Below are 24939 nucleotides of genomic sequence, written 5' to 3'. Positions count from 1 at the left end.
CCGGAAAAAAAAAAAAGAAAAAAAAAGAGAAAACCATCACAAAGAGGAGGCGAGAGGCCGTTCCCGCTAATTGCGACCACCGAGCGTGTAAACGAAACGAAAAAAAAACATAATCGGCGCTCTAATAAGAAAGGAAAGTGGATGGGGTCTGCGGATCTCCTTTGTGAAACCACGCCGCGTCATTAGGCACGTTTAGCGAACGGCCAGAGTTAATTCCCCGTTGATGCTTGGCGAGAAAATGAGTAAAAAAAACCCTTTCCTGTTCACAAGTTCGAGACAAAACCTCTGTGCGCCAACTCCGAGTTGAGGAGGGGGGCTTAATTCGGTCGTTTTTCTATAGATGCCCCAACTATATTTTCCCAATATCCGGCCTTTACCCTTTCGGGTATGCTCTTTAGTATCGCGAAATTCAGAATAGTTACTGTGAAATCGACACATAAAAAGTATGCCAAAAACCAACATTCAAATGTATCCGCGGTTTTCAGGGCCGTGACGTCAGTGGTAGGCTGGAGGCTCGCCCAGTCGAGCAGGCAGTTTAATAAATGGATTATGCCGAGTGTTGGTTTCGTGCTGCTGCGCGGGTGATGGAGCGAGCTTCCAAAGCATTCATTTGACGCCATGAAACTGCTTGGAATCAGTTAGGAACAAATAGTCTACAGTTCGAAGAGTAAACCCCTGCACTACCACTGACGTCACTTTTTCGTTGTTGCCAGTATAGAGACTACGGGGAGCTCCGTTGTGCTCCAAACAAACAAACAAAACACGATAGAGTTCCCACAAATGCGACAAAACGACGCCACCGCCCGTGTTGTTTTGCTGCCCGACTGCACTGCCAACACTCCTTATACTCACATCTTTCACGAATGGATGTATACGCGTCTGAACCCTCCCAATCGGGCGGCGGCTTTACTAAAACAGTATCGCCTTCGGCAACTGCAAAGTGAATCATGTCGTATTACACCTGAGACTGCGGTGGAAGAAATCGGAAGAACTTTCAGTAGAAGGAACAGACACAGAGAACGACTCAGAGACGTTCTGTGTGTCTGTTCCTTCTACTGAAAGTTCTTCCGATTTCTTCCACCGCAGTCTCAGGTGTAATACGACATGATTAGCTACCACCAGCTCGCCTGCACTCTCACCGTCTTTTCACTGCAAAGTGAAGTTCTTTACATTAAGGATATCGATTGTCCAGCTCTGTCGCCCCTTCTCCACACGCTCCAGACACTAGCTATTTATTATCTTTAGTTATCTGCACCTTAGTTCGCAACACCCAGTCCAGGCCTCAACAATAAGCATGCCCTAGAAATGTCGGACAGACTTCATCTCCCTAACGCACATTGTATTGGGCGAATTCAGTTTGCATACCCGCATCCCGTATTTCCCAATCTGCTGTTTTAACTATCTTAACTTTCTTATCTGCGTCCCTATGCCACCTAGAAATTTCGATACGAGTTTTCTCGTTCGCGTCCTCTGTCCTGTGCCGACACTCACCTACAAATAACTAACGACTCTCGGTGCCCACCGTCCCTCATCCATTTCTCTCAGTCTATCTTTAAAATCCACGTTACTACTAGTTCCCCTGCCTTGTATCCCTTGATTCAGTTGTTTATCATGTGCTACCAGAGCCCCCACCCCGTCTTGCATTAATGCGAAACTTGCTTGGGCATCCTGCTTCATAAATAAAATTCATAAAAAAAAAAAATACACGTTCGTGTTTAGGCAGCGTAAGGTCGGTCTGCCTTTGTATGGCGACAGTGGTTTACACTGTGGATGAGACATCTAGCCAGTACAGTACTACTGCTGGCCTGGGGTCTTTAATTAACGTGTGCCACGCAGCGGTGATATACACGAACGCACACCGGTGTGATGATCATCGAGATCGGAACGGGCAGGGCAGGATTCCTGGGTTCTGCAGCAAAAGCTCTCGCTCCACGTGTTCTGAGCTGCGGTGCGCTAACAAACTCTGCACCATGATTCCTACTCCAAATCTCCCTCACCACTTCATAACAGTTACACAACCATATCTAGCCTTCATTATGGTTGCATTTCTGTTGCCCTTCCCCGTTAGCTATTTTACACGTTCACAGAGGTATTCACTCTCGCTAACCAGCGTAACACCACACGGTAAAAAAAAAGTGCGTGTGCGTGTGTGTGTGTGTGTCTGTGTGTGTGTGTGTGTGGGGGGGGGGGGGGGGGGGGGTCGCGCAACCCTGACGAGGAGACATAGAGAAGGACGTCTGCGACGGGAAGAAGCCGACGACAGCCACGCCCGGTGCAGAATTCTGCTGCCTTCCGTGATCTCGGCGGGCACCGACACCGGAGGGACGTCCGGGCCAAACCAAGATACCGCAAACACGGAGGGACGGCGCGAGCTGCACAAAGGCTTCCAAAGCACCGCTGATTTACTGGCTGTCGTTATCGGCGTCACACAAAATAACGCACGCGGCGCTGACGTCATCCAGCGTCGTGTGACATCATCCGGGCTGAGAGACAAGACGAGAAGAAACGGGGGGAAGGGGGGAGAGAGAGAAAGGAAACGGGGTTGCTTTCCCAGCTTGAAGAGGAAGCGAGAAAAAGTGCCGTCGAGAATCCCGGCCGCTGTCAGAGAGAGACGAATCGTAGACAAACGTCGCTAAGCAAACGAACGAGCGGACGACGCCGCGGGGCCAGAGACGAAAAAGAAGTCAAGGAGACATATCTCGCGCGAGAGCCGAATTTCGTAAAGCGAATGGAATGCCTGCGCCGGCCCTCCCCTCCCACGTCGGCATCTGCGAGCAGAAAAACGAACCCGTCGCGTCCTTCCCGCGGGGCATTTTTCTTCGTATTCGACGACGCTTCCACGCCATTTTTTTTCCCCTGGAACCACGCAGAGCAGGAACAGCGAGAGGCACGGGGGGAGACGCGTCCCGCCTAATTCAAATGGAAAGACCCGCGGCATCCCACTTGAGCTTTCACGCGGCTACCACCTTAAACAAACAAACAAAAAAAAGGAAGGAAAACCTCGCAATTCAGTTAATTTTGCCCTTGCCATCTCCACAATTCCTTCGGCGCTGTAAACGGATTGTCGTCCCAAGAACTTGCTCGCAAAAACAAAGATTGCGAAAAGGTTGATTGAAGATAGAGTGCGTAGGGAGGCGAGCTGGTGGATGTTAGAGATTTTCTGAAAAACCGGAGACGACGGACGACGAAAAAGGGGACAACACACAACACGTCTTAAACTTAGACGCGTTGTCCCCCTTTTGGTCGTCCGTCCCGTCTCCGGTTTTTCCAAAACGAAAAGGTTGTTAACAAAATTACGTGGGCGAAGCGAAACAACCCAAGGACGCCAGTTTGTGATACACAATGAGCAGTTTTTAAGGATGAAAATCAGCTTGTCCAGGGGCCAAAGGCTGGGACACATGATGCGAAAAACGACCCAAAATACGTCGGCAACGCAAGAAAATACAAATATAAAACAAAGCTAGGGTCCACCATGACTTTCTATAGACCTTTTCTGTGTACTCTCGTCTCCAGCCACCTAATAGCCGTATCCGGTATGGGCGACGAAAAAATAATCCTACATTTCAAGCTGCAAATAGTAAAAAAATAAAGGGGTGGCAAAACGACAAAGTGTGACGTTTACGCTTATATCCTAAATGCCTTCTATTGGCGTGGCAATGGCAAAACAATGTTTTCGCCCATACTGGAAGTGACGTCAATTCAAGATGGCGGCGCACTTGCAGAAAAGGTCTATACCCTACGATAGAGCAGCTCCGTTGTACAGCCTTTGTGGATTGTAAAAAAAAAAAAAAAAAAAAGAAGTCTTTTTGGAGCAGACACGCTAGCTCAATATCAGTAAAGGTTTGGTTTTTTTTTTTTTTTTGGTTCTTTTTTATTTTAAGTAGGTCACATGTTACTCAATGTGTTGCCATCACAAGTTAGTTCAAGCCACTGGAAACGGTTAAAAAATTTCAATAACATTTTTTTTTCTTAGCGTGCAATTTTGCCACATGTAGAGAAAAGAGCTGCGTTTCAGCATTAGTAACAGAACTACGATAATGGCTAAGCATATATTTTTCGTCATTTGAAATGAAGCAGTTCGATGGTAAATAATTTGTGAATGTGGCTCTAAAACGTGTTTGTTTTAAGCGTTTCATTTTCATTTTTTTTTTTTTTTTTTACAGAAATAGTTATTATAAGTTTTAAGATTCTGTGAACATGTCGAAACCCTTCCCTAACATAAGTAGAAAAATTTATTACTGCGTGCATGTTTCGGTGTGAAATTGGCGGCTGTACAAAACACCTTAGTGAAACCTTTAAGGCAATCTTTACGCCTCGAGCTTTCGACTTTTTGTATCTCCGGAAGAAAATTAGCTACGGCATATAGTTGAAGCCTCCTTCCAAGCACATGGCTTTAACATATATTTTTTTATAAATAAAAAAAATATGACCCCGACCATCACTGCACCATCTGACATGGAAACACCCTGCTGTCAAACACCCTAAAAAATGGGGCACTCGCGATCTTCGCAGCTTCATATATAATATATTTTTTTTTTTACGAGAATCAGTGTACAGGCAGCACGCACGACGAACAGTTGCACACGCAGAGAAACCAGAACTACGGACGAAATAAACCACGCACGAAACCGTAATGCCTGTCATTGTTGAGATGTGCTTTACTTCTCCACACACCCGGTTTAATGCCCTCGTCTGATGTGAAGAAAGGGGAGAGGGGGGGAGGAAGATGCCAACATTCTTTCATGGAAACTCACACCAGCCTGAAAGCTGGAACAAAGCTCGTCAAACTCCCCAGGCTTGGGTCGCAAGGCAGCTTCGAAAAGAATTATGTCAAACCCCAGCATTAACGTCGGGTTGACAAGATATGCGTGTATATGTATATAAACGGCAGAAAAACGTACTTGAGACGGTTGTTTGGAGTTTTGTAACATATTATTCGTAAAGTCGGTCGACGTTTCGGCCTGAGACATGGCTGATTTAGGGTTACCAACTCTTCGATGAAGGAAGTCGGGACAGAGGGGGGGGGGGGGGGGGGGGGGGGGGAGGTGGCGAGGGTAATATTTGATTACTGAGGATTAAGCTGGCTATTTGCAGCTGGCAGCAAATACTCTTTCTTTCAAACGTATGGGAGTTGACGCATTTCATATGGAAGTTTAGCTTCACCTAAAACCGTGACTGAACAAGCTCCTCATGCAATTCCTCTCGACCTTCCACGTGTATTTCACAATCAAGAATACCCTCTTCACTGGAATGTTGCTCAAAGACACAGAAAAACTATTTCTACAAGTCTGGGGAAGTTCGGTATGTTGGATCTCTTGAAAATCTTCATACCACTGTCGGTCAGCAGGTTTCCTGATCTACAAACTAAGGCATTGTGGAAGGAAAAATGTCAAACTCGTGTCGTTCCTGTGTGTCTTCATTTTAATTGTTTGCAACAATACCAACTCGCTTGTTAACCACCAGTTCATTTTGCATCTTCATTACTAGCGAGGCATGAGCTCTTGATGCCCGTGCGTGCTGTCTTCATCACATAAAACAACTGACTGATTGTCTGAACCAAATCCGGGACATATACATAGCTGCCCCAACAGGGACAAGTCGGGACTCGGGACGCTTGATAAAAACTCGGGACAGTCCCTCCAAATCCGGGACGGTTGGTAACCCTAGGGTGATTTCATCTCAAATCGTGCACGCAAAAAAAAGTATTTTTTACGCAAAAACTTTAATGTCGTAGGGAATTTCCTACCTAGAACAAAGTAGTTTGTATTTTTTTTTTCGGAAGTTACGGAACGCAGAAGTGTACACAGGACAACGTAGCGCTTGTCCTGTGTACACCCTTCTTTAAAAAAAGTAAAACAACGCAAAAAAAAAAAAAAAAACGGAGGACAGAAAGACAAAACAAACAGAGCGCTGCGTTGTCAACACAGCGCTCTGTCTGTACACTTCGTCTTCTTGTCCTCCGTTTTGTTCTTCTATTTTTGGCGCTGTTTTACTTTTTCTTCAAACACGTACCACCAAATCGCCCAACCTCCTACCATAGTACTTTCTACCACAGTACAGCACCACGTCATTCATAGCCTTTGCGGTGCCAAGGAAAGCCGATGCAACCGGCTCCCTTTGCGCTGTTGATGCTAGGGATGACTCTGCTCTATTCGACTCGAACCACTATTCGCGCAACCCTACTGGTACCACAATAGCAGACGTCAAATCTCCCGCGCTGCGATAGTCTCAGTTGGCAGCGCCACTCGCGGTCGTTTCGGTGAAGGGGAGGAGGAAAGAGGGAGAGGGCACGGCAGGAGTCCCGCAGCTCTTATGATAGGCATCTTTGTACAGGGGTCGTTGGTTGGAGACTCCGTGTGGTGTGTTTGTTGTCCTTCGTCTTTTCTCTAGTCTTGGGGGTTTATGTTAAACCTTTTTTTTTTTTTTTCTTTGTCAACTTCGACAGGCTTTGTACCTACTTAATTCAATTTGTAATTTTTATGTCATTGGAAAGCGCAAAAAAAGCTCTCCATAAAAATGTAAATCTCATACTTGTTCTCATTACTTCTTTCTATATCATCACTTAAAAATCGTAAAAATTGAAAAAGGTGTCAAGTTTGAGATTAAATTTCTCAAAAACCACATTTTTACTTTTTTTTTTTTTTTTGTAAAAAGATAGTTTTGTAGTAAATATAGTTTTCAAACAATAATCATGGTTTATAAATGTAACATTATGTTTGTGTGGCCTCTATGCCCCATTATTGTGAAGTGAGTTCGAACGTAGCTAGAAAAACAGGCAACCTTATCGAGCTTGGGCGTCTCTGTCATTTTTAATATATATTGGTTCACGCCCTGGCGGTGAACTCAATGTGAGGCAACAAGAACGAAACCAAAACGGTCAAAAAAGAAAAAAAAAAACGCCTTTCAATCCGTTAAAACAAAAACAAACAAAAAAACGAAAAACCCACAAAAACATAAAATTTCACGTGAAAATTAATGACTTGGGTAAAATAACATTGCACACAGCTTTCCCTCTACCGCTCAGTCACAGACGAAGTTCGACCAATACAACAACGACAACAAAATGCAAATGAGACACCTCGGTTAGGTTTATTTTTCCCCGCGTTCCAACGACTTCGGTACTGCTGCCCTTGCTGAACTCGCCGTGGCATCCACCCCCAATACGACCTCCGCGCACGCCAAAAAAAAAAAAAAAAAGACTACGTTTTAATTGTTTATTTGTTTTATATTCGCGCCACATTGGAAGCCACGACAACCTTCGGCCCCGAACAGATCCCCAGCGGCTCTGCTGGTCCGGGGGTCCAAGAAGATGGAAGCGCAATAGGAGAATGCAACACCGGATCTCGCCTCCTCGAGTGTTGTGTCCCGTGCCCTTCGAGTTCGTAGCGACCACGGAAGAGTATTATCTTACACCGTGGGAGCGACTCATGAAGCGCCAAGTCAAGTGATACGCTCAAATTTTGAGTTCTGTTTTGCTAAATAAGCTTTTTTTTTTTTTTTAATTGACTTTTTTTGGCAGCCCGAGAGCGTCTGGCGTCCCAATCCACCGAGCAGACTTTGAGACGGCGGCACCACCCGATACGAACGCTTCAGGGACCGATCGCGAAGCGACGAATGCCGCCCTAATTGGACACTGTTCTTAATTAATCTACCAACAATTATAATGCCGTTAAAAATAGCGCCGCCATTTAACCACTGCTTTATTAAGGCCACGACCCGCTCAGAAGGCGCCAAGTGCCCGTAGTGTGAAACGTAAATAAAATAAACCAAACATAATTACTCCGCAAGGTTTTGCTTTTGCATAATGCAAGCACGCAATAGGTGCAGAGGGAGAACAAAGACAAAAATAACAAAGGCAAAGCACAACGAGCAAAGGCACAAGCAAAGTACAAAGCGAAAAGGAGGCTGGCGTCGCCGCAACGAAAACTGCGAAAATAAACTATAATCCAGCTTCGCATACTTCCCACAAATGGACCTTTTTCCAGTAGTCCCCTGCGCATTCTCGCTCCCAGTGTGCTGCCGCCAATACCGGAGGGCAGCCACGCTAGCCATGGTATACAAGTAGCAGCCCAGTAGCCAGCGTTAGTTTAAATCCTGCTCATCGTGTTTCTCTGCAGTTTGCCGGGGCCGCGCGGCTGACTTGTTTCTGCCCCTATCGTACAGCATCATGATCGGTGACACGGCCAAGTATCAACAGAGTGATAACTTCTCTCGTTCAACGGCCTTCCGAGGAACTCCACATGTCGCGATATACCGTGCAGTGATACCGTTCTCTTGCTCCGCAGTTGCTTGCTCCATGGGCAATAAAGATGCTATTGTTGATGAAAATGATGAAAATAATCCCTGGAGAAGGGGAACAAGAGGGACAAAGGACAAACATAAATCTCCAAACACAGCTAGGTGACTGGTGAGCGACCGAAAAAATCCGCCTGGTTCGGGTTTTTTGGTCTGTGTTTGGAGATTTATGTTTGTCCTTTGTCCCTCTTGTTCCCCTTCTCCAGGGATTATTTTCATCATTCTTGTCCAGCTCGCTTGCACCTTTGCATTTAATTGCATTATAATTACAATGCTATTGTTATTATTATTATTATTATTATTATTGTTGTTATTATTATTATTATTATCGAAGGAAAGAAAACAGTAATCGTTTATTTTTCGCACCTTGTCGCCCAAGGTAGACAGACGTCAATGAACAACGAAAGTAGTAGTAGATCGCGGGTGTTCGTCTGGTGAATGCCGAGGTTCGGTCTGGCAGCCGAGGAACTCCAATGCTCGAATATGCAACGCGTCGGGCTAATCCTACAATAACGTCCTTAGCCGTTGAAAGATGCTTTCTGGAGAAGAGAGCGCAAGAAAACATTCCGGGTGTGATCGACCCTAGCCGCCACCATTCTTTTGGCGAAAGGTGCAAAACAGTCACCTGATGCTTACGGTGTCACGTGAACTGGTTGACTGGGAGGAAGTGATTGACTGTGAGGAGTGGCGGATGGGAGACATAGCTAGGTCTCATGTGCTAGCCATCTCTTTCTTTCTTTCGCTTTCATTTTTTTTTTATTGGCTTGTCTTACAAGACTCGATACAAAGAGATTGTTCCTCAAATATACATATACATATATAAATAGAGGTCCTTTGCGCCCGCTCTGTACAGAGAAGAGTGTGCGCGCACACGCCAGCTCGCGTTTCAAGAAGTCTGCTGTCTACACAACACTTAAATGAAACTGTAGGGAAAAAAAAAAAAAAAATCACTCGATCAAATAACTAAATACGTTACTCGCAACCCACTCTCCCAAGGAATGAGTTATTTTACCTCAAAACAAACCGGTACTCTTATCGTTACAATAAAGCCAACAAAAAAACTTTTTTTTTATTTTTCGATAACCATTTTATGAACCATTTAAGGTTGTAACTGTTCCTCGCGGTTTTCTCAGGTTATTGTGTTTTCAATCAAAGTGATGCACGCATTTTTTTTTTTTTTTTTTCATATTGCATTGCACTTTTTTTTTTTTTTTTGCCAAACAAAAAAGGTAGCAACAAGTAACACATAAGAATGCGGCCGCTTCGCAGGCTTACCATCTGCCATCCACGCGTCACCCAAAACATGGTGACGAAATTTCGGACAAGGCACAGAACAAAACGACGAACCTCGCTGGAAACAAAATAAATTAAACTTTCGGGGCTTGCATGCAAAGGACCGAAAGAGACACCGAAACCGCCATTTAAAACAAGATGAGGAAAAAAACAAAACGAAAACGAACATTTTTGGAAGATAAAAATCGTGTCGCGCTTTTCTCACCTCGTTAACATCACACCGAACAAGCGGTTTGGAAAGCAATGGTGGCCCAACACAACCTAGATTAAAAAAAAGAAAAAAGCCGAACTGCTGAATTTCCTACGACCTACGTCATTAACTGAGGGCCAGCGCGGGGCACGTACTCGAGACGAGTGCTACGTCAGCAATCGGCTGAAACTCGGGTTCAGTCAGGCAGGACACGAGTTTCAGCCGAACACCGACACAGTCCTATGATATCGGGTTTGAATGTTCATGACTTTACAGAAACGTATAGTGAGACCGAGTTACACTCGCACGGACCACCAGTGATCCAAAAGCTTCTTGGTCGCGGTGAAATTGCGAGGATAAAAGAAGACTATTTCTTTCAGCCTTTGCCTCCGCAAAGATTGATGACGTAATTAGGAAGTTTTCGTAAACCGCGTTGCCCCCTCCGCTAAGCGTTCCGCAACGAAGAAGTTGCTACTGCGCTTGCGCGCCGATAGTCTTGACTGTGGAGTTCCCGCTATCGTAGCGGGTTGCGGAGGGCCTTGCGGGACGGCGAAAACGATCTACGAAAACTCCCTATTGTGGGATCGCAACCACCCGTCTGACGACCGTCGAACGCGGATCGTGGATTGGGCATGAGAACTGCGTGACCACTCGACTTCGGCTCGGAACAATCAATACCTCGGCGGAGCACTCGGGTAGTGGCTCGTGTCCAAACACTGCAGTGATAAGTATAGCCGAAGTCTTAACAATTTCCGGAGCTTTTCTACTTTGCCGACCCCAGCGCGTGGCATGGGTACCAGGCCACGTGGCCGCTCGTTCTGGCTCCGAGTTGAGAAGATAAACGATGCTCATATTTCTCAAATTTCTTTGCCGACTGCCACTGCTATAGAAAGAAAAACTAAGCTAACTGTATTCGGTTATTAACGTTAGGGAGTGAATCTGCGCAGTATTTAGCGGAAGTAGAAACATCGTTTCTACTTCCGCGAAGGAAGTAGAACTACCGATGCATCACAGTGAAAAGGCCGATAACTTTCGAAGCGAAGGAGGTACGACAATAGTCCGCTATATTATCAAGTTTTCGTACCGAAGAGCAGGCTTTCGATCTTCTACCCTCTTTCTTTTGGCCCACTAAACGATATGCCATTAGTAAAATCCCAATCTAAAATCATTCATCCCAGCCCAAAATGTGTTTCATGGCCGGACCAATGAAGTAACATCAAAAGCGCAAGTCACTCGGCGTTTTCTGTTTACGATTGGCTTAGCGATGAGAGAACACGTACAATAACTGAATAATAACTGAATTAAAGTACCGGATATTTGATCACGCTAAAAGAGTTTGTCGGTATCTATCGTGAAAGAGCGCGGCTGTGCAACATAAAATTGGGGAAAAAGGAAAAAAAAAAAAAAACGCAGGAAACGATAGCGCCGTAGTATAAAACGCGAGAAATGCACTCTTCCAGGAGCGGTCGTTTGACCTCCGCATGTCCTCAGAGGGGCAGCGTGACCACCACGACCAGTATCAATATCAACTCTGCATTACAGAGCAAGACTCGACGTATGTACTACATATGTCCGGCGTTCTCTTTCTTACTATACCGGAGTCAAACAAAGGAGAAGGGGGGAAAAAAGGGGGGAGGGGTCTTCACCTTAGAAAAACGCGTGCCTGAAAAACAACAGAAAAGAGCGGATCAACAACAGGCCCAGAGTCTCGATCCGCTTGAACCATTTTTTTTTTCCTAATTTTTGAAGGACCGTTGCGCAAGAAGTACAAGACCGACAACATCCGTCGGCAAATGACAAAGGAAAAAAAAAAAAAAAAAAACGCGGCACGGCTGATGATTAAACCTAACAGCGAAAGGCCACAAAGGAGTTTGCCCACAAAATAGACAAAAAGAAGCGCATTAGATACCAGGGAGATGCGAGCCTTTCCGTCGTTTCTATTCTTCTTTTAAACAGCTCTCTAACAGCTGGGCGCACCACACCATCTCTGCTAAGGAGTTTTCTGGGGAAATCTCGCGACGTAAAGGACTTTTCTCTCAACCACCCATTACCCCACGGAAAGTCCGTGACCTAAATCTTCCCTTATCAATTGTTGTTGTTGTTGTCTTAGCAGACGGCCGTCGCGCTTTCTCCCCGCCGCTTAGGGACAACCCATACAGAACGCCATTATGCAGTAGCGCATGATACCCCTTCCGTCATTATACAGTCCCAGAGAGGAACGCGTTTAATCTCCGATATGCCAAGGAAGCGGACCGCGGCAGTTGACCACTAAGAGTTTCTACAAATTGCCGCGAAGCGAAAAACGAGAGCCGGTGGACGAGCTGGAAAAGTAGAGTAAACGGTGCGAGCGGGACCCGAGGGGGGACAATGATGCGGTCGCCCTCTTTTTCCCACTCAAGTTGGCGCAGCGAGCGCGAGCTATTAGCTTAGGAAGGAATTTACGACGCTCATGTGCTCGTGCAGCGAGAGTGCAGAGGATAGCGCGCAGCTCGGTTGTGCGGCGACACCGGGACGTCACGTCTGCCCCCCGAATTAAGCCGCCACTGTAAAAGGGCCATTTGGCCAGTGCAGTAAACGACCACTAACCTGGGTTCTGAGAGACTCTGGGATGTTGAAGCCAAGGAGAGAGAAGGACGGGACAATTAAAAGTAAAATTTAAGAAAAAGGAAAAAAAGTATAAATTTTTTTCCGTTATTTTTAGTGGAACTCGGAGCCGGAGGATGTTTCTCGGAATTTATTTTTGCCATATTCTCAATTCCATGAAATTTCGAGTTTTAACTTCGCTGTGTTCACAACATATAATGTGCAAAAACCCAAGCATACCCTAGATTCAGAGCAAATGATATTTCTTTAGCTGGATATGGCATTGGCGCCGTTTCCACTAGAAATACAAGCTGTCCCACGACGAAACTTGCAAACAGGTGTTGCTTGGCTAAACGTTGCTCCTTTAAAACTACTAAACACTCGAATGTAGTCGACGAGGAAGCACAGAAGCCCCAGCTCTCCTGACTCCTCTATAAAATTGATGGGTTAATCATTTCCTCATAAATACACGACCCCTTCCCTCCTCTAAGAAAGCCAAATAGTATGGTCCCAATTGAAAACCAGAATAGTGGTCTGGGCCGTAATCCACAGATGCAATGGCCCGTTGTTTTGAACAAACCTTGACGAGATAAACAGTAAACCCCCTTTGGTCAGCAGTCCCGAGATTTGAAAAGAAACCGAAGTGGCCTTTCCTCGGGACCACTGACCATCTGCTCTAACCCAAACTTACTATCTTTAGTTTTATTTATTTATTATTATTATTTTTTTTTTCATTCTGATTTCAACATTTGGAGTCTTTCGGATGAATTCGAACTCATTTTATGTTCCCCAGCGAGTGTTTCTTTTTTTTTTTAGGATCGATGGGTGCCGAGATTTCTTTCGCGGACCTCGCCGACGAGACAGAGGTTTAAGAACTCTCCGAAACACAGAACTAAAAAAAGGAAATTCGTAAAATTTCCTTTTTTTAAGGCATAAAAGAGCAGAAAGTCGGGAACGAACATCACAGTGAGGGTCCGTTCACAGAGAGGTGTCTGTCTGCGTTTTCTCGCGATACATTATAGAATCACCGGGACATCCGCGTGCTAAGCTATTCCCTAAATAGGTTACCACGCTTCGTACCAAGCACGAATTTTTCCCGGTGACTCGCGGTGGTAACTCTATATATACGTAAGCCCTCATAACGCAGTCAAACGGTACTTCGTGAATGGGCCTTTGGCCACAAGTGCCGGCCACCGCGCGCGTTTCTCAAGGGTGACCCTCGTATAAATGCCGCGGCCGTTCTCATCATAAGCGGCGTCGGGGCAGGCTGACTTCACAGCAACAAGTGGAGGACCAAGGCCACGGAGGCTGCGCAACGGCGTACAACAATTACTGCATTCCCGAAAGACCTCCGAGTTACGCGGGGCCGTGCAAATCTCGGCTGACACGCCGCTCCGTCCGTGTGTTGTGCACGTCGAATGTGCCACGCAATTCATCCAAATACCCATAGGGGGGCAGTCTCCCTTTTCCCATAAGCACGATACGCGAACACCTGCTACATAAGTCGGCGTGAAATGTCAATGAGTAGTAGCAGTTTCTGCCTTTCTTCCAACAGCGATCGTTGAAATGTCTCGGTCTTCTCTTTGAAGAAGGCCTAGACAACCGAAAAGGGTTGGAGTTTCGATTCTGTCCCCGTGTGCATTTCCCCACTCCTTCGACAACCGAAAAGAACGAACAGGACGCGTAAATGAATGACATAATAAACCAGAGAACGTGCCTGTACCCGGAACAGTGTACCCTTGCACAGACCTGCGACTGATCTCTCCGGCAACCTTTTCAAATGCTTGGTCCAGGATCAAGATATCGGGGGGGAAAATGTCGGAAGACTTCTCGCAGCTCTTCCTCTGGTAGCATTCCCGCGTCCTGTAAATGCAGTCTCTTTCATCAACGTTCCGCAGAGCCCGCCTTGTTTTACCGGGAGGGGGGAATGCAAAAAAAAAAAAGAAAATACACAAGAGAGAACGGGACTAAGATGTCACGGGAATGTACAAAGCGGGTTCTCGGTATTCCCCGAGAAACCAAGGACACATATGGTGGTGGTATGTGCGCGGAGGGCATTTCGCATTTCCCCGAACCTCCTCCTCCTCCTCCCCCCCCCCCCCCCCCCCTTTCTTTCCCTTCTTGGTTTGGCTACTTTCATATCCCGACTGTCTCGACAAACTCCGGCAGCACCCTTATCTTAATTTACGTCTACGACTCTGTCATACGAGTTCATGGTTTCGCTTAGAGCTGATTTCCTCGCTCATCGATCACGGTGTGTATGCTTCACGTATCAGCGTAAAGAGGGCCTCATAATGCGAAAAAACGTTCACCACATGTAACGGTAGAAATGAACAGCCTGATCACACTGTTCGTTGTGTCTACTTCATGCATTATTAATTTTCTCTCACCTCAAGGGTTGTGATCTTTCACTGAAATATAATTTGGAGCATTACAGCCAGCTCTTTTTTGACACAATAAAAAAAAATGTGCCAGTAAAGAAAGGGCCTGGCTCATGATTATTCGTTGAGTAGCAATATGCTCGACAAATTACAAAACAAAAATGAAATTAACATAACACATTTTGCCCATTCGTGTGACGAATTGCAACGGTATTGATCGGTCGTCGGAAATTTCATTCAGATCGTCGAGTTCGAGCTCGGGCAGGCTAACGCAGCGGCCATTTCGAATGACAGACTGTGACTGTCTCCGGCGTGTTGCTTCAAAAATGCGACTCCATCTTCTGCGCGCCGATTCGGAGCAGGTGCCACGGAGCGGTTTTTCTGCCCCCTCGCAGACTTTGGAAACCAAATCCGGACCATAAGAGCATGCTCAAGACGACAGGGACATCAGAGAGGAAAGGGACAGAAACGCAGCGGATGGGTCTTTATCAGTTCCGGGAGAGGATGCAGAGACAGCGGCATCCAGAGGGCAGCCGTTCGAAGCGAGGCAGAAAGGGGTGACACATCTGTTTGCAGGGGGGGCACTCGCGTTACCTCCTCTATCTCTTTCTCGAACAGGAATTCCGGCGCAGGCAGAACAGTGCGCGAGACGCTCCTTGTCTAGCAAATCGCACATGTAGGCACCTCGAGAGTCACGCGAGAGCTCCAGCAGTGCGCAGTGCGCATTCCAAGCGCGCCTGGATTGGGGCGCGGCCGCGCTTCACAAAGCGTCAGAATTTACCTAGAGAACAAAACCTAAAGACGAACGCGCATCCAGATGTTAAGTACGGAAGTGGCAATGACGCAAACAGCAACGTTCTCATCCAAGTTAGTTTTCATTGACTAGTGCGACTGAAAGGATCACTCCACTCTGTGGATCATGTTGCGGCGTAAAAACAATAATAATCATCTCGCACTTCCCAGTTTGCAGTGGCAATGCCGTACTCACACGAGCGTGTCCGGTTTTCGTTTTCGCGTTTCAGGCACCAACTGTTCATTTGAAACCGAGGACTCAAACCGTCACCGAAACCAAAAGCGGTCAACAGAGGAATGTTTTCGGTAACCGTAGCCGGAACGGGACCCATATTATACTGGGTGACGAAGCGAAACCGAAACAATGAATCGCTAACCTACGCTGCAGAACATATCCATGTAATAACACACAAAAAAAAAAAGCTTGAACAACTTTCCCGTCATAAATTCCCGGTTTCCTTCTGTTCTTTTGCTTCCGCAATTTATGTAATGGGAAGCCCTTCCATAACAAAGCTTGCGTTTTCCAAGAAACAATACCCCTCACGTAAAGCTGTCCACTCTACATTCACATTGAGTACCCAATTAGTTATTGGTTTTATGAACCCAAGTTTCCCTCCTGCGCTTTGAAACATATACCTCCGTAAGTTTATAATGCAATTAAATGCAAAGGTGCAAGCGAGCTGGACAAGAATGACGAAAATAAGTTCGTGTAAATATAAGCTCATATCCAAAGCCTTTATAAGAATAAAACAATTAACACCGAATTATTCCTTTATTTATTGTTTTTTTATCGCACATTCTCATAATAGCATGAGCTGTGTTTTGCTACAGACAATGAGCTTATTGTGTTTATTTACCGAACAGCTGTATATTCTGGGTATAATGCAAGCTGGGTTTTTGTGCAGAAAATGTTACTTGTATTACAGATACTTTACAGTGCGGAAAGATTACTGCGGTTCATCACTAACGTATTGACAAGTAAAATGGAAGATGAAACCCGGGGCGTGACCTCCAAACATATTTTGTAGAGATGCATGCCACGTGCAACTTGCAGGTTGTAAATGATGGTGCCTTTTCATTCGAACCGCAGTTCGAATGAAAAGGCTCGCAATATAATCCTACTATGTAAATTGTTGAATTACATACTTGTTTTAGATGCAGCACCTCACATTGATTTCTGGTTTTAAGCCGCGTTTATATGTATTTTATTTATAGTTCGTACACCAGGACTACAAATCTGAAACCAATATTGACGCCGGTCATGCCATGTCCTACTTTCTGACGGCCTAAAGATCTAAAGAAAGAAAACGAAGGACAGTACCATGTTCTATCAGCGGGGTTTCGACTCTTTGTCTCTTCACATTAACTACACTTTTTTTTTTTTTCATTGTGTGGAGTGGAGTTGCATCTTTATAGCACCGAAGAGGACACAGCTAAGCGGTCACCACCAGAATACAAACCAATAGGCCATATGCAAAATTCTTGCCAGCTATCATCATCATGCCATTAGAAGCCGCCAGATCTTTTTTTTTTTTTTTTTCACATTGTTTATACTCTGTTTCACCTTATGTTGTACCGCAGAGAAGGCTAGAAGCGTGAGCTCATAGCGTTGGGAGCTGCTCTTAATGCACGAGAGCTTGTGCCGCCGATATGTGCCCTACAGCAGGGAGCTCACGCTTGTATCCTTTCCTGCGGTGATTCATAAGGTGAAACAGAGTATAGTTGAGAACGAGGCACATCTGCATTTAACTGGGTTTTCATGATATTAGGACAACTGATTTGTGCACTCAACGGGTTGCTGTTTAGTTTCGGTTCAATGCAGAAAGGAAAGACGGCCGCGAAATTCTCGAAAAGAAATGGTCAGCAAAGGGGTAGCAAGACTCGTCACTCAAGCAGTGAACTGGGCCATCCAGGCCAGTGAACGGTCTTCATCGTTCTGTGAAAGGTTCGTACTGGAGTTGCAGCAGGTGATCATATTTTAGTTTTACGACTCCCACTGTATCGGGACCGTTGTCTCTCGGGCGAAACTAGAGGTACGGGAACCCTCCAGCATGGAGGAAATTTGCTAATTGATCACGAGTACACTAGATGGCGCTTCTTTTTGCTTATGGTCTATAACGAAAGGACGCTTTCACAAACGAGATGCCAACGACATACTTATCGTTCAGCAAGAGAACGTGTGGGAACAAGACGTGCACTATCAGGCAGGGGTGCTAGCAAACAAAAGCGATAGTTAGATGGGGATAGATCGAAGAAGAAGAAAAAAAGCAGAGGGGGAGAAAATTGGCTGAGAAGGGCGCGAGGATGGATCGTATTTTTGGTTTCTGCCCTAGGTGGCGCAAGCTACCGCCCGTTATAAATTCCGAAATTACTCAGGCTTTAAAATAATTATCTGCCGTTATGCATAAAGCCAGTAAAAAGCTACCTCCATATTTACTTTTTATTTTATTTTAAAGAAAACAACGTGCCTCGTCGGCTGTAGATGGCGGTGGTGTTCGTTTTGCGTTAGATACTTCACAAACGTCACCCACGGCTAGAGCGAGTGACCCGGAAAGCGCATCACGGCGACATTCGAGGCGGAGGTGAAGCATTTCATGTAACTGCCCGTACACTACGTAGTTTGGTTACTGTCATTAGCTGACACTTCTAACGTCAAACGTGTAATCTCGAGTAAGCGACGAGGAAACAGTACAGTAGAGTGTACGCTCTTCTAGTTCTGCAGCTAATAAAATACAAAAAAAAAAATCTATCTTTTAATTCTGAACACTAAACTGCCTGGGTCAAGTGGATCGAGCCCATTTTTAAGTATTCCGCAAACATCAGTCTCATAAGATATGGCGCTGAAATTAACCCAAAAGATGCGGCTAGAACTTTGAAGATTTGAAGACATTTCAAGATATTTCCTCAATAAAACATTACTAGAGATAAACATGTTGCCTGGCTAGCTGTACAATTTCCTGTAAAAAGGAAGAGCGGCGCTTCGGGCTATCAGTGCATTTTATTTGCCAACGCAGAAAGTGAAAATAATTTCCTTCACTCACTTCTCAGTTCCAACGCAGAAAACAAGACTAAAGTGAAAATAATTTCCTTCGCTCACTTCTCAGTTGTTACTAAATAAAGCATTAGAAGGCTCGAGTCTCGGCGGTTTGTTTATATTTTGTTTTTCACCTTTGCTTTGATTAAAATAGACTGGCAGCCATAGCTGTGTGCGCGACTGCTGAGCGCATGGTGATGTCGAGCTTCCACAGTTTCTTTTAAACATGCGTTCCACACCATCAATATTGCCAGCCCATTAATGTGAGGTCGTTCTGAGCATGCGCTCTAAACGGCGCCCTCAAATGTAGCGTCCAGTGAATACTCCCCATTACAATACTGTGCCTTGCAAGACCAAACTTTCGCTATTTATTTGAAGTAATTTTAATCCATTCGGTTCACAATGCAAAGTGAAGTGACTGGCTCAAAATTTCTGACAAGGCATTAGGTAGGCCTTCTACTCCATAAAACTTAATTAGGTTCAAATTGAAACATATTGAGGAAGAATAGAAAAGTACCAACATTTTTTAACAAGCACTAGTTTTGTTAGTACAGTATGTACTGTACTAATGACGTAGGCCAAAAGCAAAATCCAACATGCACCGTATAGAAGCTGCTCTTGGACTAGCTCCTATCCTTGTAGTATTTCGAACGAAGGGATCAGTTGCACACGATTTATTTAAGAGTCGCGCGCAAACTGCACCAGTTTTCACATATATGAAGAGGTGTGTTTTTCACAAATATAAATTATATCTATCTCTGAACATAAGTGCATGGCAGGCACGTAGCCAGGATTTTGTTTCGGAAGAGGGGGGGGGTGGGGGCAGCCCATGACAAAATGCTGTATGAGGGGGAGGGGGGAGAGGAGGCCCCAGCAAAATAGATTTCGGGGGGGGGGGGAGGAGGGGGCCGGGCCCCATAGGTTCCCCCCCCCCCCCCCCCCCTGGCTACGTGCCTGGTGCATGGCTAAATGCACGTACCACTGTTTAATTTAGTACATGACTATGTGTAGTCCAGTAAATAAAACTAGTGTATGATTTAGAGCAACCCACACAATGGATTCAGCAAAGATTTAGAGGAAGGAAACAAAACTACTCAAATGTAGACGCGAGGCATCTATGCAAAAGAATAAAACAAAATGATAGCCTCCCCACAGGATGAGATAACTTTTCTATGCAAACACCCTTCATGCCCTATCAGCCACAAAATTCTATTTGAAAGGTATCCTAGGGGTCAAACTCAATTGCTCTTTAACAGCATCCAGGAAACAAAAAAAAACATCAAGACTGCAACATTCATTACACGAAACAGACAGACTCCGCACCTCCCATATATCAAATGATACATCCCACGGCAGAGTGAAGCAAGGTGCATGCTACCGTGGCTGCCTAGATAATTCAAGCCAGAGAAACAATACGGAAATTACAACAATATGGAACGTAAGTTTCCTTATGGATAAAAAGAAAAGCCCAAACAAGTTCCTCATTAACCATTCAAATCTGACTATCAGAGTAAATCATTTCACACCATTTGTTTCATACTTCGTGGTTTATTTTTTAAATACTAAAGGCATTAATTAATTTCTCAAACATTAAAAACAATCATAACTCATTCAAGGTACTTGTTGCATCAATCTACCTCCAAAGGAACAAAACCTTAGAGTAAGGCCAGACTGCACCACTATATTTTGATCTGTACCACCAAAAATCTGGAAAACCCCAAAAGCATAGCCCACATATCAATTTCTTTTTTTTATCTTAGTAAAATAATGCCCTATATATCCTCGTAAGTATGCAACGTGAGCACTAATTATAGCTCAAGTAACTTCCAAAACAGTAACGGGCAACATTACTCTGTTCCAGGAAAATGGGCCAAAACCATACTGCAGGTTTTATTTTACTTTCGCAACCATTTTCTCTATAGAAACACTCATTGCTGTCATCTGAATTAGTCTTGTTACCAAGATGTATGACTAAGAACTTCATGGGATTCTGTATCCAGAACAATGAAGACGATCTTCAAAAAATTCTTGTACTCGCCACAGTCTTAAAAGGCTATACTGCATTTATAGTAACCCTTCATATATCGTCTAGGGCTGTAATAAACAAAAATTCCCACTGTGGGCATTGGCTGTCCACAAAGTGTGAAGTAGAAGACAAGCGACAGGAGATATCTCATGAGAAGAGTGGATAATGGTCTCTGCAGGTTCGTGAACGTCATCCTCTTATACCCTAGTTACACTAGCGCTCTGAACTATCATTAAGCCAATGACAGTGGACCTAATCGCGATTGGCTGGGGTTACAAGGAAGTGCTAACTGTCACTAAGCCGCTTACGATCGTTAAGTTCAACTGAGCCTGGCCTACCTCAGTTATACTCTATTTCACCTTATGATGTATCTCAGGAAAGGCTACAAGCGTGAGCTTCTTGCTCTAGGGCACATCTCTGTGGCACAAGCTCTTGTGCATTAAGGGCAGCTGCCAACGCTATGAGCTTGCGCTTCTAGCCTTTGCTGCGGTACAACTGATGGGAGTTCACCCCAATAAAGCTAAAGATGGCAGCGTCTGCCGCATCGCCGCCCATGGCCCAGCGCCAGCAAAGCATTTACTATTGCAGAAAATTGGGGAGGTATCTAGAAAGTATCGTAGCAGCAAATATTGTCGGAAGGGGTATGATTTGGGGCCAGAGCTGCCGCTAAAACGACCACGGCACCTCGTGGAAGCCAAAGCTCGGCGAGGGCAGCTATCGTAATGTCGATGCCAATAAGACTTTCGTTGTGTCTCTCTTGCTTGAATTCGTTTGAAACATTCCGATTGTCGTTTCTTTACTCTAAAAAGACAAAAAAGAAGTTCATTTTATTTTGTTTTAGGCATTTACAATGAATGAAAAGTGTGTATATAATTCATTTGCATCACTATTTATACGAGAATAATGTGGAATCAGTTTTGTTTTGTTACGGTTTCAACTGTGTCCCTTGACGCGCATCTCAACTGGGTATGTTAGGCCTATGTACCGTGCAACACCGGACAACTTAGTTAAGCTTAATGACTGTTGGGAGATGTCAACGATCGTTAGCTTAATGACAGTTGAGAGCGCTAGTGTAACTAGGGTATCATGGAGTCGGTTCGATTTACATGAATATTGTAAATATACATGTGGGACCAAACCTTGGTCACTACTGACTAGCATTTCCCTTCCTTATATTTAGCGAGCAAACAAAAGAATGCGAAGCAAACAAGCCTTCGACAATGCAGTGATAGGGGTTACTAAAGATTGTTTCCAAAGGAAAAAATCTATCCCCCGAAGAGAAGTCAGCCTACGGGAAGTGGGGGGAAATATGCTCGCACAGTTCAGTAACGAGTGTCAACCAGGAATTGAGAAAGGGAAGGGGTCAACCTTTTACCCCAACATGTGAATGCATCGGCTTCTGCCTATAAGCTCGTTGCTCCAGATGCCAAGAAAGAGAGTTGGGTAACAATTAAATTAGACTCTACAGTATGTTTGGAAAGCGGATAAGAAGAAAAGGAAGATGACAAGGGAATGGCACAGATTGCTTGAGGTCGACGCATGTGGGATTCCCTTGTCACCTGGAGATGGAAAAGGCCAAAACTAGACGTCCTCAATATACTTATCCTAGGAAAGCACATTGTCCAAAAATATATAACCATTCTGCCTTGTGCTTCTTGTAAGGATGCATTCTGCATGGGAAAAAAGTTACTGAGTATTGAATAAACTGAGCTCGTTTATATTTTACAAAATAAGAAACAACGAGAATGCACAAAGCAAATTTAGGTTGGAAAGTGGCAACTAGATGGCACTTTCTGACCGAGGTCAGTGTGGATGCAAGACAAGGGGAATGTCCGAAAAAGAGGGTTCCCCCAACCCTGCTCGGCCATGGCTTCCTGACAATATTTAATTGCACCCTAAACCTACAATTAAATGGAAGAAAAAATATAAGGGACGTAACAAGGTTTCTCGTCCTATGACTCACACGATTCCCTCTGTTTTGCATAGTTTGGTGAGCAACTAGCTAGTTTTGTCCCTGTCCGCAACTAGGTACCACCTGATCGTCCAGAGGGCCCAAAAACGTTGTGGACGCCCCAGAACGAATTTGAACCCAAAGCGCGGACAGCACATTTTGACGAAGGACTCGGTATGCCAAGTCTGAAGCTAGCAGGAGCGTGTCGCGTGCCGCCTGCGCGCACACGTCAATCTCCCGCCACCCAGAGGACTCACCAAAGAACTCGCCCTCTGGAGGATTGTGCTCGAGCTCGTCCTCGATCTGCTTCATGAGGGCCTCGATCTTCTTCTCGGCCTCCGTGGGGCCCTTGGGCCTCGGCGGCGTCACGTTGTACGGGAGCAGCGTCTTGGCATTGGGCTTGTAGCCCGGGTAGGGCGGCGGCGGGGGCAGGCCCTTGTGCTGCTCGGCCCCTGGGGAGCACACGCCGCTGGGTACCTGCGGACAGGCAACCTGGGGCTTCTGGGGCAGGGCCGCGGCCGCGTCGTACGGCCGACTGTTCATCTGGTACACCTGGGGCCCCGCCTGCTTGTCGATTGGGTACGAGCACGACAGGCTGTTGGTGGCCGCCGAGTAGCGCAGGGCCGCGCCGTACGCCGACGGCGAGGCGTGCGGCATGGGGCTGGCGGCCGGCTCGAAGCCGGCCCCGTACGGGGGCCGCGGGCCATACGCCTTTTGGGCGCTGGGCTTGATGAGGCCGTTGCCCGCATGCTGAGACGAAAGCACCGACGGCGGCGGCGGCAAGTGCGGGCCAGAGTCCTGACCGGGCAGGTACCCCGACGCGGGGCTGACGGCGGATTGCAACTCCTGCAGGTTGGCGTAGATGGGGTAGTCGGGGGGAGGTTTGGAATGTGGGTACGGCGGCGGGTCGCAGTGGGCCACGCTGGCGCGAGGGCTCGAGTGCTTCGAGTCCTGCGAGCTGACCGAGGAGCGCGGGCTCTGCCGGTGGTGCAGGAGGTAGTCATTGAGCAGGGACGCGCTCTGGGTCCGGACCGAGGGCTGCTGCAGGTTCTCGTAGATGGGCGCCCCGGTGACGCTGGCACCCGGCGACGTGTTGGAATGCTGGGACTCGCGGCTCGACGAACTCAAGCTGCTGCGCGGGCTCGAGTGGACGCTGTCCTGGCCGGGCAGCTTGGCCGCCGCCTTGGAGCCGCTCCAGCGCGGATACTCGGGCGGCGGCGGTAGGCCCGCCAGCTGGCCGTTCGTGAACTCGGCCGGCGAAGGGGTCTTGGGAGTCGCGAACTTTGAGGCGGCGATCACGCTGGCGCGATCGATCTTGGCGTACAAGGGCACATCTTTGGTGTCCGGCGCCTGACCCGAGATGATGAGGCTCTCGATGGCTCCGAGCGGTCGCTTGCACGAAGGCACGTACCGCTTGGGGCTCCCGAGGACGTCTGCCGCGGCGTAGCTGCTACTGCTTGACGCGGCGTTGGCGGCGCGCGACAGAATGCGACCGTACTCGTGTTCGTTGGCCAGCGCGAAGTCCGGGTAAGACTTGCTACTGAAGTTGAGGTTGGCGTAGATCTCGCGTTTCTTCTCGAATTCCTCACCCGCCGAAGTGTCCGTGCGCTTGGGAGTCGTCGCCGTCGGCGTAAAGTGGTCACGCGAGGGCACCTCGAACAAGCTGAGATCCTTCATTATCCGAGTCGCGTCACTGGCGAGTTCGTCGTCGTACATTGTTGTGAGTGTGGCCGCCGCAGCCGCGCCACTCACTGCTGGCGTGGTGGCCTCCGTGTCCTACGCGGTCGCGGCTCCAGGCGCTCGCATCGGGCCTCGATCGGGCCCACCGTTTCACAGGCACTCGGGCAGCGCATCACACATATGCGCCACTCTTCCACACGAACACCTGCCAAACATTTGCAGCGCAACTTTCACCATTTCTTTTCCCTGCTGTCGCTGGCGAAACGCCGCCGGTATGACGTCACAGGCTAGCAGTGGCCTCCTACTTCGACCGAAAACAAATATCCGTGCGAGAGAAGAACCAGTCCCCTATGTATCACTCGCAAACTTTTCATCTGGCTCTCAGCACTCAATATCAGTTAGCGGTAAAGACCTTAAGTAATACATTTAATTTATTTCCGCCGTTAGGTCCAGGTTGCAGTGAAATACATGTGACGAGAAACTTTCGCTATTTATGTATCAATGCGCCAGCATTTGTTGACGGGCGAACTTTGACAAACGCCTTGAAGAAAACAAAACTAAACGTAAACCGGACAAAACGCGAGGAAATTTGCAAGTAAAATAAAGGCTATAATCTTGGTGTAATATGTCGGGAATTGTTTTGACATTAATGCCGTGAACGCTTTTAAAGAAAATTCATAAACTTCTTGAAACTTGCACATAGACAACTGCACA

At 46.4% G+C, this 24939-nt stretch overlaps 1 protein-coding gene across 1 annotated transcript in view; it reads right to left on the bottom strand.

Moving 5' to 3' along the window:
• LOC8031931 (Wilms tumor protein 1-interacting protein) overlaps positions 1-24528 on the bottom strand; it is a 111932-nt gene extending 87404 nt beyond the window's left edge. The window contains exon 1 of the mRNA XM_029988966.4: positions 22803-24528. Within this exon, the coding sequence (XP_029844826.1) occupies positions 22803-24261 (1459 nt within the window). The 5' untranslated portion in view covers positions 24262-24528. The remainder of the gene's footprint in view (positions 1-22802) is intronic.
• Between the last annotated feature and the right edge of the window lie 411 nt (positions 24529-24939).

This window comes from Ixodes scapularis, unplaced genomic scaffold, assembly GCF_016920785.2.
Source record: "Ixodes scapularis isolate PalLabHiFi unplaced genomic scaffold, ASM1692078v2 PGA_scaffold9__187_contigs__length_104089568, whole genome shotgun sequence".
In the NCBI taxonomy this organism is placed as follows: Eukaryota; Metazoa; Arthropoda; class Arachnida; order Ixodida; family Ixodidae; genus Ixodes; species Ixodes scapularis.
Note: the sequence above shows the minus strand (reverse complement) of the source record. Positions and strands in the feature narration are given on the sequence as shown.